The sequence below is a fragment of the Corapipo altera genome, unplaced genomic scaffold (genome assembly GCF_003945725.1).
Source record: "Corapipo altera isolate COAL_440 unplaced genomic scaffold, ASM394572v1 308, whole genome shotgun sequence".
Taxonomy (NCBI): Eukaryota; Metazoa; Chordata; class Aves; order Passeriformes; family Pipridae; genus Corapipo; species Corapipo altera.
In genome coordinates, this window is record NW_020884925.1 from 624,301 (window position 1) to 640,716 (window position 16,416).

Below are 16,416 nucleotides of genomic sequence, written 5' to 3' on the forward strand. Positions count from 1 at the left end.
GATGAGTTTCTGTAGCAACCAGGCTGAACTTGTACAAACTCTGCCAAAGCACTAGATCTTTCCACGGACTGATACTTGAACGAACACACTGTCGTTTGCGAAACTGGATTTTACAGCCCTCAAAGGCTAGGAAGTGAATTCTTCCCTGTTCTATACCTCTGCTCCAACACCAGGCCAAAGGGATGCACTAAGTTTGTGCACTCAGCATCCCTTTTTCTTGTGATTTAACAGAGAAGGCTGGTGCCTCTGGAAGAGTTAACTGAACCCCACATTGCTCTAAAGGAAGCACCCAGCACCCCAGGAACCCCCCACCCAATGCCAGCTGCAAAAACAGACTGGAGAGGATTGAGGGGGAAGGGCACACCAGCCAGCAGCGCGTGGCTGCCAGCCCACACCCTGCCCATCACGTAGGTTTGTGCTGGACCAGAAGAGTTAAAACAAGGAGCCATTCCACTGCATCTCCTGCAGCCCACTGCCAGGCACAGCCCGCTATTTCTAGTTGAGCGTGGGAGTGGAGAAGGATCCCTCCAAGTCTCCCACCCAGCCAGCGAGCTGCCAGCTGAAGTTGTCGGGTGCTGGCTGTACCACACCCCACAGCAGCTGGGCAGTGCCAGGGCTGCCAGGGCCTTTGCAGTCAGGCAGGGGGGTCCCTCTGCAAGCACAATCCCCTCACCTGCGGAGCTACCTGCCACCAGGGATTTCCTGGGGCTGCCGGAGTGAAGTTCAGCCTCACTCCTACCCGGAGCGTTCAGCCTCCTGACACCACACCCCCCACCCACTCCCTCCAAACGCAGCAAGAGGGTTTCTCCTCTCCCAGCGAGGCTATTCCTCCACCAGCATTACAGCTCCGAGCAAAACAACCCCGGGCACTTCTTGTCTGCAGTGAACTGACAGCAGAGCAGAGGGGGCTGTGGCATAGGCAGCCACAGCCTCCCCAACTCAGCTGCCACATTACACAAGCACCACGGGTCGAGAAGCCCCCGTGAGCCCCCACCAGCGCCCTGTTACACAAGCTCATCGCTCCACATCAGCTTGAAACCAGCCAAAAACATACAAGGAATCCAACAACTGTTGCTGCGTGTGTCAGCAGACTCACCGGACTGTGTGCTGGTTTGTGCTGCAGCGTCAGAGTCCTGGGTGCTCCAGGGTCTGTCCCACCCTGTCAGGTTGAGGGACTGCAGGCCAAGGCACAGATCGTTGGTGTCTGGGAGGCCACGGGAAGACTCTTGCGTGGACGTGGGGAAAAGCATCCTGCTTGCCGCCGCTTCTTCAGAGTCCTGGATGTCTGCTCAGATGGAGAACAAACAGAAGCTTGAGAGTTCAGGGCTGCTTTTTTTCTTTTTAAAGAAGGAGTTTTCCAAAGCGTTAAGCCCCTAGCCAGGTCTCGTGCTGCTCTGAAGCCACGGTTTCTGCAACCAGCAGTTGCACCCCAAAAGGGAGGACTACCATATGTCCAGAATCCAGCCCCCCACCCCCCTCAGCCCCTCCACCTTCCTATCCCGTCTGCATTACTGACTGGGTCAGCATGTGACCAGGCTGCTGATGCTTACTGTGCTGACAGTGACGTCACTCAGCCATGCAAGAGAACTGCATCAGCTCTTACAAAATAAAGGTAAGAAGAAAGGATAAGATTTCCCCCGACAGACAAGACGGCAGCAGGAGGAGAGAGGAGCAGCTCCAGTGAATCAGGGGAGGCAGGCAGCACAAAGCAAGGCTCCCCAGCACAGCAGACACCAGGCTCAAGGCAGCAATCCCCCCAGCAACGACGAGAGCAGCAGCAGCAGCGACAGAGCAGACAGTTAGTTTTAGTGCTACCCAGCTCTCCTCTCCCCGCCTCCCTCCACCCACAAAACCCAAAAACACTTTAGTCCTGGCCAGCCTCCAGCTGCTGGCTCCGATTCAGATCCGATGCAAAGCTTCACAATTCTGCTGGCATAATCTGTTTGGTTCAGCCTGGCCACTGTGCCTCACTGACTCGGCATTGTTTACCCCTGAGTAACAAGGATAACCTTCAACCCCCACTACCCAGAGAGCAGCCCATAATCTCGGGTCCAGCCCGAGCGGGTACATCCCGCTGGTACAGGAGGAAGAGGACCAGCCGGACCCATTTCACACCAGGAATCTTCACGGCCTGTTTACCTTCCTCCCGCCTGGTCCTCCCTTCCCAGCCCTCCCCTCCCTTGCAGGGTGTTCACAAGCCTACTGGTACTGGAGATGCCGGATTCTTGCCTTGGTTTAAGCCCGTGCCAACAGCCTAAGGAAACACAGCAGGTTCATAGTCTGAGAATTCCAGTTTAACGCAGGGATCTGGGGGCTGATGAAACCGCAAGATGCTCAGCTGTGCTACCCGAAATCTGAGTCAGAGGGCATTTATAAGCCAGCTCCAAGCAGCAGCAGCTGTCTCCTCCTCCTCCCCCTGCCCCCACAGCCTCCCACGGTGCCATCAGATGTACACCTCGCTCGCACACACCGCTCCCGGCTCTTCCGCGGGCGCTGCAGTCGCTCCAGCCTGTCACGTTATCCCTCACGTGCAGCCCCGGCCATCCCAGACAGCCTGACAGCATTCCTGGCCTCCTTTTCCACAGCCACATCCCGTGCCACTCGGACGCCCAGGAGTGAAGCCCAGGCACAGGTTGGTGGCACTTGGGTACCCTACATGTGACAGGCCACTAATGCCACCAGAGGTGGGACCCACCTTCACCCCACAGTGTTTTGGGGAGCGCCAGCATTCCCAGATCCCAGCGAGGAAGCTGTGGCACCACAGGCAGGATCAGAGCAGCTACAACCATACCTGCTGGCAGCATTCCACCTTCCCCCTCCCAGCTGCAGCCTCCTCCACAGCACTCCACCAGGATAGCACCCACTGGGGTGTTTCCTACTCCTAGTAGTACTAGCACAAGCTGTAGTGCCAATTCAGTCACATTGCTACCAAGCACCTGTAACAGCATCAACTATTAACTCCGGCAGCATCATGCTGCATCTCCAGCAGGGCATTTCACCACATCAGTTCCTCCTGGAGCTTTTGGATTGCTTGTTTTGGATGTAGGGAGGAGAGGACATGGCACAGTGCTCAGACAACTCAGTTCCCACAGCAACCACAACTTGCCCATATGAATATGCAACATCCCTGCGTTTATGAAAATGTACAAGTGCTGTGCTCTTGCCCAGATCCCTGGCTGCAGAAGACTCCCAGCCCTTTAAGGACCAGGATCTTGCTAAGACTCAAAGGGTTAATTCCCACCAAGCTTCATCTTCTGGGAAGCATGGATACAGCACTGACTGACAACACAACTTGAACCCAAACAGCTTGGAAGAAACAGACTACTGAAGAAGTAAGGAAAACAGAGAACAAATTTATCAGCAATAGGAAGCACTCGCTCCACAGCATCCAGCCACGTTCTCCCTCACTATCTGCATTTTTCAGGAAATAAGCTGTTTTGTTTAATTAAACCAAATCAGATTCAAGTTCAAAAGATCCATGATTCCCTCTGATGACTTCAATATACAATAAAGACAAGCTCCCTGCAATCCAGTTACAGCTTTAACTGCTCAGGCACAGAGCAGAATTCACTCAGATAACCAGCAGTTTTTAATTAGACCTTTTCCCACCGGAAGCAAACAGCCAGCACAAGTCTGCTTCTCCTTTAATGCTCCCAGCCAGGCTAAAAGATGGATACAGATCATCCAGGAAAAACACCAACTTAAAAGAGAATTTAAGCAGATTTCTGGAATAGTTCTTTTTAAAAAGTTAGAGTCTGGAAATTTGTCACAATGTAATCAACTGCTGTAGGCAGACAAAACTAATCACACACCAGAGCAGGAAGAATTAAACTTAAAAAAAAAATCAGTCTAAAGAGTCATAACCTCAAGTTATTCATAGTTAAATATCTACCAAATACTAAATAACTTCACTTTGCAACCTGACACGGCCCAACCCAAATGCTTCACTGCAGATTTTTCCAAGGCCCAACCACCAGCACAAGTCTTTCCAACCTGGATATTTCCCTGGAGTTGCCACTGGAAGCCAACCATCCTGGCAGAGGGAGCTATGCTGCCCTGGGCTCGTGCCCGAGCGTCTGGGAGAGACTGAGCTGCTGCCTCCCAAGCCGGTTCGGTTTGATTTCAGCAGCATCATGAGATCAAAGTCCTCAGTGAAACGCTCCCTCGCTGGTCTCGGAGCAGGCAGCTCTCCTGGATGACGTGCTGCTGCCTGTCCAGGAGATCCCTGGAGCCAGGACGCACCGCAGCACAGGCCGGACAGCTTTCCACACCACCACCCCCGTGGAAAGCTGCATTTTCCAGGCTTCAACTGTCAGCACTGGATTTAAGACATTCCAAAGGCTTCTTAGAGGAGAGGACCTCCAGAGCTCAGCTCTCACCTGCAGGCAGGGACAGCTCCCAGCACCTGACCCCGCCCCAGCTCACCCTCCCCACTCACACCACTTTAGGCAGGTGAGTCTCCACACAGGAAGCTGGGCTGAGGAGCTCATCTGGTTAAAACCAAGCCACAGGGAGTTAGTTTTAAGCCTGGCTCATTCTCCTGATCAGGTATGCAGCATGGCTGCACCAACCAGGCATTTTAAACAAGAAAGTACTTAGGGAATTACAGCCTAAGCCTGCATGGGAAGGACACACAGGGCCTGGCAGCAGGAGCTGGGATCCACAGGCAGGTTGTGGCAGGTGGGTTAAGAGAGTAGGAGGAGCGGGAGAGATGTTAGGAGACCAGCATGATTCAGTCCTCATTCCACAGCAGCAGCATCTCTGTGCCATCAGACACTTGAAATGTGATGCTTCAACCAAGCACAAAGATGTTCAGATATCTGAGCCTTCCAAACCCAGGCCACTCACACAAACCCAGCTAATGATCCAGCAAACGGAGTTTATCTTAAAAGCTGTTTCCTACTTCCTCTGGACCTTCTCAGAATGGTTAAAACAAACATGAACCAAACAAGCTAGATCCCACTCCTACCACCTCCACTGCCAGGAAGAGCTCTCCCTTTTGCTCCCACAGGCTGGTTTCCAGCAGAGCCTGAATCCAGAGAAAGTCCCTCCATGAACAAGGCCCCCTAGTGTTGAAGGCAGGGGACCGATAAGCCCAGTTCAGCTGTAAGCTCTGTTCACCAACAAAACCTGACTTACCTTGTGGACTAAAGCTCTGACCAAGGCTCAACTTCCAAACCAAATCCAGAGAAGCATGAGGCAAGATAAGCAGTTCTGCAGCCTTTGGATCACAAATGGGAAGGCATCTGACAGCAGCAGCACTGCTTTTCCTTTCACACCTCTTTACACCTCCAGTTGTAAAGGCTGAGAATTGCACCCCTGAAAACTAAGCCTCTCATGCATTTTGCACACAAGAAAAACAAATATCAAGTATAAGCTTTTAGAGGATCAGCAATTTGTATTCCCAAAGTACGGTGGAGATCATCAGAAAAGCACTTGTTAGTCACAAACCTACAAGTTACAAGAGGTTTTCCTGAAACACAACTAGGCATCTCCCCTCTAATCTGAAGGTTTCCTCAAGTGGAGTCACTTGCTGCTGTGACCTGTTTCCCAGCCAGATAAAGGAGTCTGCCTTATTCCATAACCACAAACACTTCAGCAGCTGGTAAACAGCTAATTCAGAAATCAAGGAAGAGACACTGCAACAATCTTGCTGCTCTGCCTCCCTCTTCCAAGGGTAACAGACGCCATCACAGAAGTACAGCACCAAAACCTGAGTGACAGAGTTCAGTATATCAGGAAACTGCTGGATCATCAGGAACACCACCCACTTTGTGACCACTGCAGAGTGCAACAGTTCCAGGCCAAGCACCTGCTCTCTGCACAACACTGATCTGCTTCAAAAACCATTTACTACAGTCACTTTTCCAGTACTGAAAAGCATCATACTCACTTAGACAAAGACCTGTCAATGTGACACTTGAAATCCAAAGGCCAGGACACAGGCAGTAGGTGTGCTCCTGTCCTGGGGCACAGGTGTGGCATTTCACTGTTCCAGATGTGTGCCTGGCATCCAGTGTTCCTTTGGGGCAGGCAGAAGGGTTCTGAGCTGCCAGCTCCAGTTGAGCTCCTGCTGACACTCAGCCTCAGGACCTTGGGAACCCCGCACACTATAGGTAAGGAGAGCTACCTTTTGGGTCTGCATCCTACAGCATTTTGTTCCCTGATCTCAGACACCATACACATCAGGTCAGCTGCACCCAGTGCCGTCTGGCATCTTCCTTCAAGGCTGCAGGACAGGGAAGAGCAGAGGAATTGACATTCCAATATCAGAGACATTTTTTGGGTGGCTAAACAAGTGATAGATCATTAACTGACTCCAGTTAAGAGCAAACAGGAAGCCAATTTAGTCATCAGCTAGTCTGGTTTTGCATTTGTCCTTCAGTTTTCCTTAAATAAAGCAGCCACTCAGAATCATTAGGACCTGAGGGGCCACAACCAACAGCCTTTACACTTGGCACCTGAAGCCACTCCATCCACAGGAAACCATTTAAGTATTTCCCATTTCTTCACACAATGGACTGTCAAGTTATAGCAAAATAATGGTTGCTTTTTCTCTTTTAAGTGAGCAGAGCCTAACAAAAGGGAGATCAATGCAGCTGGGACATTTGGGGGTACCTATAATTCTTTGAAGTTCTTTCTAAGCCAGCACTGCCTTCAGCTGAAGCCAAAAACAGGCATGCAAAAGCTCAACTGGGAGCTTTACTCCTAACTCTCCTTAGGCTGGAAGTTGTGCCTACAGAACAGGATTATTTCAAAAGCTGGTTTAGTATTTTGGTTTTTTTTTTAAACAAATCCAGTAGCAGCACCTTCCACTAAGCAAGTCCCAGCTTTAAAGCCTAGCAAACAAACCACTTGCTACATTAGCAAACTGGCCTTGCTCAGATTCTTATTCAGACCAGTGAAGAACATGCAGAGCAGCTTTAAAACCACATTCCCTTTGAAACAGCTGCTCAAGGACAAGCAGCATTCCAGCAGATGTTGACTCCCACCTCTATCAAGGCCATGTTCTTTCTCCCACCTCCAAGACCAAGCTAAAAGCCACTGAGGGTTGATGTCTGCACTGAGGAGGTTCTGCCTTTCCCTAGAGAGGACTGAAGCAGCCTGACAGGCAAGTGCTCTGGAGCACCACAATCCTGTCCCAGAAGCCACCAGACAGGTTCTACAATGACAGCTCTCCCCGCACTGCTGCACTGTACCCCAAAGTTTGGGAAAGAAGCCTGAGCTTGGTGCTTGGGAAGCTCCTGGAGCAGCCCCCTGCAAAACTCAGAGGTGGTGGTGAGGCTGAGCATGATGACACAGATGACTCTGATAAGGCAAGCACATTCACCAAGAATTACCATCAGCTGTAAACTGATCTTTACAGAGACTAAACATTAAGTATGGCAAGCAGAGCCTCCAGTGGCAGTCCCAGCTCTGCCTGGATGGGGATAACACTCCAGCTGCATGCATCCCAGAGTGCTGAATCAGCCTGTCCTCTCACATTGCTCAGACTGCTGCTGTACTGATCTCATTGTGCACCCAGGAAGGTGTCCCCACACGTGTTTCCCCAATAGCATTAGTGAAAGGTCATGAACTTCTGCCATCCCTTCTCCACCACGTGTAATCCTCTTAATGCTCAAAGGGCCTTCTTCAACACAAGTCCAAGCCAGGATAAATTTAGTTTGACCTGAAGATGACAACTGAAAAGCTTGAGGGACCAAGAATAGATTAAGGTCCAAGCTTTTACACTGCTGGAGTAAAATCTCTTCCCCAAGTTCTCCCACTAAAAGAGTTTTAAGTTGTAAGAAGATAGTCCTTTCACCTGTTATACCTACTGAATTTATGGTTGATCTCCAGGCTCATTAAGCCTGGTATGATAATCTAGCCTAACTACAGTACACCAGTTTTTCCTGAACAAAGTAGAAGTGCCACAGGCTCATGAATTCTTCAGAAGTGACTTGACTTGGAGCAGTGACAAGACACTACAAAGGATCTCTCTCTGCTGGTCACCTACCCAGAAGCCAGGCTCACAGAAGGCAGGATATCCTTGTTCAAGGTCCAACAGCCTGCTCCAGGCTTAACCATCTGCCCAGGGCAGCAGGCAGTTAGCTATACAATATTCTGAATTTTAGTGCTCAGCTTTACAGGCATCAGGTGTGAATTTCTGCACAACGTAGGCCAGGGTCCAGGTGCCAAAGATCTCCCCATTTATGGATCACAGATGTCCCAGGATTCACATCCTTGCTAGCAATGCCAGCTTTTTTCATGAAGACTCTCACCAGCAATCCATTAAACAGTAAGAGCAGCACTTTTCAGCTCCAGAGACAGGACACAGCTTGCAGAGCTGCTGCATTCAGGCCCTTGGTCCCAGCTCCAACACTAAGGAAACAAGGCTGGGACTGCAGGAGACCCACAGCTCTGCGCTGCTGATGCTCTGGCAGGTGTTGACTCATCCACCAACTTACACCTGGTAACTGCTGGCCCAGGTTGTTCTTTTACCAGTCTCCTGTACAGCCTAGGGGCACCTTCATATTTCCACCAGCAGAAATGGTGAGGGCACCCAAGGCAGCCGCTCCCCAGGCCTGGCTCAGCAGCACCCTGTATCCTTTGGGAAGTGAGGAATTCTTTCCTCATGCAGTCAATCACAACCATTTGTGTCACTGCACCAGGGATTTAATACAAACTGAAAGCCTGCTGTCAGGGCAGCTACTGCTGAGCAGGGCCTCCACCCTGGTCCCCAGGCTGCACGAGTGGCTGTACCAGCACTCACAGGGGAGGGAGACTGGCCTCAGCTGCACAGCAGGAACACAAAAAGCTGCTTGGGGTGTCCCCAAAGTACAACTTCGGTTTCCCTGCAGTAAAACTAACATTTGCAAGAGGAGGACTCCCTTTTTTACATGCAAGTCCCACTGCACTTGCCCTACAAGGCATCTTCAACAGGAGTTACTCAGTGATCACCTGAAACACAAGCAGTGTAATACAGCTGAAGGGAAGCTCAGGGTTTCCAGCTGAGGCACCACCTCGCAGCAGCTCCACACCAGGACAGACTCTCCACTCCAGATATCCCTAAGAAACACCACAGGAATAGGTAGAGCAAGTAAACATTCACAAGCAGCAGGTCAGTAAGCAGGTCCATTTCAGCGTCAGGCAAACACCCCCATTCCTCTGGGAAGAGTTCTCAAAGTCTAGAAGACAGCACTGCAAATTAAAACTGATGTGCCAGCTCTAAGCCCAGACCTAAACTCAGAACTAACCCACAACTTCACAGGATGAATCTGCCATAGAGGGTGGAGACAATTCCCCTGTCAACTAGGTTAACTTTGGCAAGTAAGCTGAAACTTAATTAGGAAATACCCTGAAAGTGTTCTATGACGCTATGAAATATTTCCACCCCAAATGGAATAGGAAGGGCTATAGCTAAGATTTCTACAAGACAGCCAGAAACAACTCTTTCAGGAACTCACTGTATGGAGATAAAGGAAAATACTTTGGTTTATTCCTCCCTTATGCTTCCAGTGCATCCAGATCACATACAGCACTGACTCCCACTGTGCCAGAGGACAAAAAAGGTCAAACCCGCTCAGTCCAACAGCAAATCTCTAAAAATGCACCACTAACCACACCACTGACGTTAGTTAGCATTCACTACTCAGCTGCTCAGGAGCACCCAGCACATCCTCCACTGCCACCTTACCAGGCATGCTTCAAGCACTGCTGGCCATAGATCCAGTCCTCAAAGCCAACAGATTCACTTCCTCTGGTATTTCTGCAGCGCCAGCACGGGATCACATGGCCGGATCAGCCCCTGGTCCATGGTGCTAAGCCCTTCAAATACCCAGGAGATTAAGCTGCACTGGAAGTCATCTGGTAGCAGTCATTTCACTAGCCCAGAACAAAGTTACACTGCACAGGCATCAGACAGACCCACAGGGTGCCTAGACACCTGTTTGGAGCTTTTTTCCAGACATCCATCTGATTAAAACTTGGGTTTATCCATGAGCCCAAGCCAACCCTGTCTCCAAGTGACTGCAGAGAAAGCTGCTCTGCCCACAGCAGCCTGCAAGGTCACCAGCTGGGGAGGTTTAGCCCTTTACTTCCCACTTTGTTTTGGGACACGTCCAGAGGGTCGGTTTGTTTCCAATAATGGTCGAAGTGTTTATTGACCCTATAATTCAAAGGCTAGAGAGACAACAGTAACCTCTTTCGAGTGCCCAAATCCTTGGCACAAGCACCGTTGCTCAGAGTTGCTTTGGCAAGAGGAACATCAGGCACAGGTACATTTACTGGCAGACCTGGGCTGCTGCAAAGGGACAAAAGCACGTCCTTCACTTGGATAAAAATAAGACCCGATCCAACACTCTTTGCTTTGGCACAGAACTTCTGTTTTGAGGTAGCAGAATATGCCCACCCCCCTCAGCCTGGAGGAAACGAGACCTTGCAGCACTGATTTCATCACACCAGGCTTGCTTTGCAGGAAGGTCTGCACCCACCTGTGCTGCTTTGGTGTGCTCTTAAATACAGGTTAATTGACCTGTGGCAAACATGGTTATGCAAAAGTCTTTTGAAATTTCAATGTATGCAGCAGATCAGCCTCGCCAACCCTGCAAGCAGATGAATCCTGCCTCCAGGAGAGGCAGGCTAAAGGAGTCTGCTGGAATCATGCACACCAGGAGTTGGCAGGTCAGGCAGCAAGCACTCATATCCTGCCCACACAGTGACCTGCAGCATCACAGGAAGGCAAGCAAGCCTTCCCAGGCACCTCCTCAGTGCCAGGGAATACATGGGTTATTCATTTCAGGCACACAAGCAAAGCCTCTCAGCACCAAAACAGCATTAACCCTGACTCCAAGCACCTCTGATCACAAGCACATGCCAGCACCCATCCCACCAACAGTAACCACCACCACATGTTCACCAGGTCCCACCAAGTGCCTCCCCCCTCCCAGCCACATCCATCACCTGGCAGGGTGTCACATTTACTTTTTGTGACAGGTGTGGTGCAGACTCCACTGAAATCCAAAGAGTTGTCCAACATGGCATTTATTCGGCGGAATATATCTGCATTGCTGCAAGTGGAAAGTGCAGGGGCATTTGGGCTATCCCAGCAGTCTCTGATGCTCCTCCCAGGATCTTCCTTCTGGTAAAAAAGAACAAGTATTTGTGTCAAATAGGCAAGTACTCAGCTTTCGACACGTTGTGGAAAGCTGGAGTGCCTCCAGTACTCACATTAGCTTTTGCTCCAGGTCTTAGCAACACTCAAGCCCAATTCTTGGCATTAAAGAAGCAGTTAAGCAAACGGGTCAGCAATTTGTCAGCAATGCACATCGAAGCAGACTGCCTGCCACACACAGGTACCAGGGATGGGCTCCAACAGCCACAGCACCCAGACTAGTTGGGTTGTGAACACAGCTCCCTGCTGCTGTCCTCCAGCACATGACAACGCTAAAAGTAGATGTGGTAACAGAGCCACACGCCTTATCCTCAGAATCAGCCTCCTGACACGGGAGAATGGGGGGGATGCTCGTGGCCAAGGCAGACACCACAAAGAACCACAGCAGCTTCTGTGCGCAGTAGAGGAGAGCAGGGCTCACATCCCCACCCGCGTTAGAGTTCTCAACATCTTGGAATGATCCAAGTCAGCAGTAATCACTTCAGAAAACGGGTTTGCAGAAAAAAAACCAACAACCCAACCCCAAAATACTGCTTCCCAGCTAATCAAACAGCCCCAAATCCTGAGGAAAGGCAGAGGATCAAATCCTGATCTTCCCTTCAGGCAGCAGCTCCTACCCACAAAACAGGTTACCCTAGAACAGCTCTGGTTTAGCACAACCCTCCACGGGCACGGATCCACCAGCATCAAGGTTTTGGGACCATCCTAAACAAGGACTACCTCTTGTAAAGCTTGTGCACGGGAAGGGTCAAACCCCTCCTGCTCCCTGGTGTGGGTGCAGAGAACGAGGAACAGCAGATGCTTCCCCGGCTGTGCTCACAATCCGCTGACATCCACGATCGTTTGGAAGCAGCTGCACCACATTCAAACCTCTGCCAATCTAAAAACCGCTAAACATGACCTCTCCCAGCACTTTTGGGCCAAGAGCAGGTCTGCCCGCCACCCAAAAGCCACTGCAGGACTCTGCTAAGCAATCGGTATCGCCGGCAATTAAGACCCGCATTAAAGAGAGGAGAAGGGAGGCACAACCTCTCCAGTCCTGGCCTCCGGAGCAGAATCCCGGCTATTAAGCAAATCAAGTTAAAGAACTGAACTGCAGCGAGGCTGGCAAACGAGCCCCTGCTCCTCCAACACACTCTAAAGCTCTAAATTGGGCCATTTGTACTTGTCAAGGAGACATTTAATACAGGCACCACCTTTTGGATGTGTTCCTGCAAGTTTCGGGCCTCACTTACCCCACAGTTCTGCTTCACTCGCAAGCAAGTCTGAAGTGCCGAGCTGGTTGTACTTCCAAATGACCCCTTGGTGATCTTTCAGGAGGCAGGACTACACCGCTTTCACGCGGAGAAGGCAATTTTAGCCCGGCCCATGTCTGGGACTTGCATTCCACCCCTCACCTCCTCTTTAGGAGGGCTTTTACTGCCATAATGCTCGATCTGACAGTTTTCTCCACCCCCCCACCATTTAGCTAAAAAGCAAACGAAACCCAGTCCTGGAAGCAGCAGAATAAGCTACTGCATTGTCAACTCGCACGATGCCTCCTGGCGGGACCTGAACAATTGCTGGAGAACTACAGCCCATTTAGGACTATTAGCACCTTTTCAGCACTGAGGGCTGGATTTTTGGTTACTGAAACGCTCAGCCCACCCCCAGACAAGGTCCCGGGACTCTGCAGGAGCATTTCCAAAAGCAGAACAGGTATGGCTGAAAGCGAGCTGCAGGCTGAGGGAACAGGCAGAGCAAGCTTTAAGTCATCTTTATAAAAAGCAGCTGGAATACAGAAGCTCAATTTACAAAACTATTGCCAGTCGTCTTTAATAAAAAGAAGCGCCGCATCAGGCTGCCTTGGCACAACTGTGGAACTCCACATTCTACTCCTGTTCCTGCTAAAGAACCACTTCCAGCGGGAGGCAAAGCTTTTCGCTCAGAGTCTGTGCTAGCGAGACAAAACAACCCCGAGCAGGCAGCCGAGCACCCCACCCATTGCTGCTCATTTACCTCTGATACTTCCCACAACTGGCAACGCCAGTCCTGCTCCAAACAGAACAGAAACCAGCAAGAGCACAGCCAAGGCTTTCCACAAAAATCCCTTCCACTACAGAGCTTTTAACCTTAGAGTGTCAGGGATATCCTTGAGATACTGCAAGCATCCTGGACACAGGGAGTTGGCACCCAACCCCATGTAGGAAGGGGCTCGTTGCTCACCCTCCGCCCTCGACCCCTAAAATAAAGCTACTCCTTTGAGAAGGGCTCTGGAGGTCTTCAGAGCACGAAGGGCTCAAACCACCCCCAACAGCCTGGATAGGACGGTGGAAAGAGTTTGCAACGTGTAGCTGGAGAATTCACCCAAATCCTTTCTTCTCGGAAATATACTAATATTTCCAAAATATACCAAAAATACCAAAGTTCAGCTCTGAGGCTGCGTCCTCAGAGCAGACTCCGCTCTGGCATCCCCCCACCAAGACGAGTGCTCCCGAGCCCAGCTCAGATTCACTAGGAGTTTCCCCCTCCCTCAGAGTAACATAGAGACCACCAGCAAGTCTTACCACCGCGGCAGATAGCTCTTGTTTGCTGGCTGTGCATCACGAAGGTGGCAAGTCCCTGGAGTTCCCAGCCCAGCAGCCCCAAGCCAACCCCCCAGCCCACAGTTTACCTGCAGGAGGTCCCACTCCAGGCACAACCTGCAGCACTCAGTGTTGCTGGGACAAGACACACCTGTGCAGCTAAACCCACCAAAGCTGTCCAAGGCAAGTGGAAATAAAGGCACCTCCACAGCCCCAGATGCACCTGCAGGAAACCTAGAGATAATGAAATCCCTGGGCTAGGCAGAACCTGCAGCATCACAACAGCGCTGGCACAGGATTAGGATATCCTAATCCTTAGGGAAGTCATTAAACGCAGTCTGGCTGCCAGTATGGCCAAGATGTGCATTAGCTCCTGGGGATGCTGTGGAGCAGGCAAGGCTCATCCACCTCAGCTACACTGCAGCCTTTGCTTTTTATATCTTCCCTAGAAATCCCACCTGGGCAGCACCATCCTGATGCCCGGAGGGTTTGCTGTAGCTATAGCTACAGCCAAGAGGGCCTTGAATCCCAAGACAAAAATCTGAGATGCTGTTAATATGGTGCCAGTCTCAATATAACTAAGCCAAAATGGTTCTGTACTTCAATGAAAGGCAGCTTTAAAAATCCTCTTTCAGAGGTGTGTTTTGCTTCCCAAGCTGAAGTCAGCTACACTCATGGCAAATCACAACACTGGTGTAACTGTTTCCACCAAACAACACACTCCCACCTCGAGCTCATCCCAGACAGGGTTCAGCAAATCTGCACCAGCACTCCCATCATCAGCAAGGCTGAGCTTAAGTAGCTGTCTCAGGGTTTACTGTGTGAAGACGTCTTGGACACAGCTGGCTGGAATCAAAACTTGAAAGGATTTTGATGGTCTTAATTCACAAGGGAGCACTGACTTCAGGACAACACCAATTTTGCCAAAATTCCAGTTTTTAAAAGACAATTCCCCGTCAAGACAACTACTTCTTAGTTTTGTTGTGTTTTTTTTTCTTAGAGCAAAACATTTTGAAGCCATCACTCAAACAGCTTTGTACACAAGCAATACCCACAGCAGCCTGTTGCAGCATATTATCCAAGCGGAATAAGGTTTTAATTGTTTTATGGAAACTTTCAGTCGAGACAAACTGCAACAAAGCAACAGGCTCCTGAAGCTCCTCACAAAGCCCAGTTCCCCTCTGCGCACAGCTGTACCTGCAGCCCCTCAGCAGAGCTCCAGGTGCCAGCACACACCTCGTTAGCCCATCACAGGGGCAACCACAACGAGCATTAATTGCTTTCAGCTGGGGAATAGCGAAGGGTAAAGAAAAGAACTTGTTTTTAAGACTTGCCTCTAAGTTGCCATTGCCCACACAGCACAAGTAGGGATAGAGTCTCCTGTGTCACCAACAACAGCCAGACACTACAAGGAGCTGGCAGCACCTGCTTTAAGAGTAAAGCAGCAGCTTTGTTTGCTTTACACGCTAAAAAAGGCGGTTCAGAAGCACGCAGAACTACCACTTGCAACAGCAAATACCCCCTCCAGCCAAAACACGCCCCACCATCCAAATCAGAGCTCAGTACCTCCAGCCCAACCTCAACCCCCTAAAAACCCGGGATGAGGGGAACCGCAGGCACCACTCGCTCGCCGGACTGGGACCTGGTTTCCTGCAGCGCTTCCCTGAAGGCAGCGCGGGGCAGTTGATGGATTCCTTGAGGCTGAGCTCCCTCACAGCCCCGTTCTCCCGGCGGTACCTCGGCAGCGGGACCCCTCGAGTTGGTCCAAAAGAGAAGGGGAATGCCATCCAGCGCTTTGCACAGGGAGCGGGGAATCCCACTCTCCTGCGGGACGGGAGTCCCCGGCCCCTCTCCACCGAGGGAAGCGGGAGTTCCCACGCGCCCCCCCACACAGGTAAAACGGCGGGAAACTCCCTCCCTACAGCCGCGTGAAACCACGTGGCGGGGGCGGTTTCACGAGGCTCGGGACGGCAGCACGTGGTCGCACTCACCGGCGGGAAAGCCATGGGTAGCGCTGCGTGGGGGCGGTCGGTCCGTCCGAGAGGATGCGGAGGGCACACCGGGGGCAGCGGGACCGTGCCCGCCCCGCCGGCTTTTATGGGCCGGGGGGAGGGGGGAGGGGGGGGCGGGGCGGGAGGAGGAGGGGGGGCGCACCTGAGGGGAGGGGTCCCGGCGCATGCGCGCGTCGCGCGCCGGTCGCGTGGCAGCTCGGGCGCCGCCCTCGGCGCGTTCCAGCCGCGGGGGGCTCCGGGCTGAGGGGCGGCGCCGCCTCCCGCGCGACGCTCTGAGACCTCCGGGGTCCCCTCAGCGCCCGCCGCGCCCACACACGGGATGTGGGGTTCGCTGTGCCCCCCATGAGGGGTTGGTACCCCCGAGGGGTTCAAATGGGGTTCGCCCAAGGGCAGCTTCAGCACCTGGCATCTCTCCGCGCATGGGCTGTGGACTGTGCTCCCCGTGAAGGGACGAGACACACACACACACACACCCCCCGGGGTTAAAATGGGGGTCTTCAAGGGCTAAAATCAGCCTCCTAAGGGAAATGGGGTGATGGTGGCACTGTGGTGTCAGGCTGTCCCCAGGTCTGGCTGCCCCTTGCGGACACCTCAGTGCTGGCTGCTCTCCACACACAGGCTGTGGCACCCGCTGAGCCCATGAGGGAATGGGACCCCCAAGGGATTAAATCAGCCCCCATAAAGGCAA

General features: G+C 51.8%; 1 protein-coding gene across 13 annotated transcripts in view; it reads right to left on the reverse strand.

Annotated features, from left to right (window-relative positions):
- Positions 1-15,826, reverse strand: part of CPEB1 (cytoplasmic polyadenylation element binding protein 1) — a 38,340-nt gene extending 22,514 nt beyond the window's left edge. For 2 of the 13 annotated variants that reach the window (XM_027657710.1, XM_027657709.1), the window contains exons 1-3: positions 15,708-15,826; positions 10,942-11,119; positions 1,097-1,285 (exon numbers count right to left, since the gene is read on the reverse strand). In XM_027657710.1, the coding sequence (XP_027513511.1) occupies positions 1,097-1,285; positions 10,942-11,119; positions 15,708-15,722 (382 nt within the window). In that variant the 5' untranslated portion in view covers positions 15,723-15,826. Of the gene's footprint in view, positions 1-1,096; positions 1,286-1,550; positions 1,768-2,139; positions 2,162-2,229; positions 2,335-2,455; positions 2,477-10,941; positions 11,120-11,208; positions 11,280-12,387; positions 12,566-15,311; positions 15,333-15,358; positions 15,462-15,707 lie in introns of those variants that run through there. The other 11 variants (XM_027657707.1, XM_027657705.1, XM_027657711.1 and 8 more) reach the window with 10 other exon arrangements.
- Between the last annotated feature and the right edge of the window lie 590 nt (positions 15,827-16,416).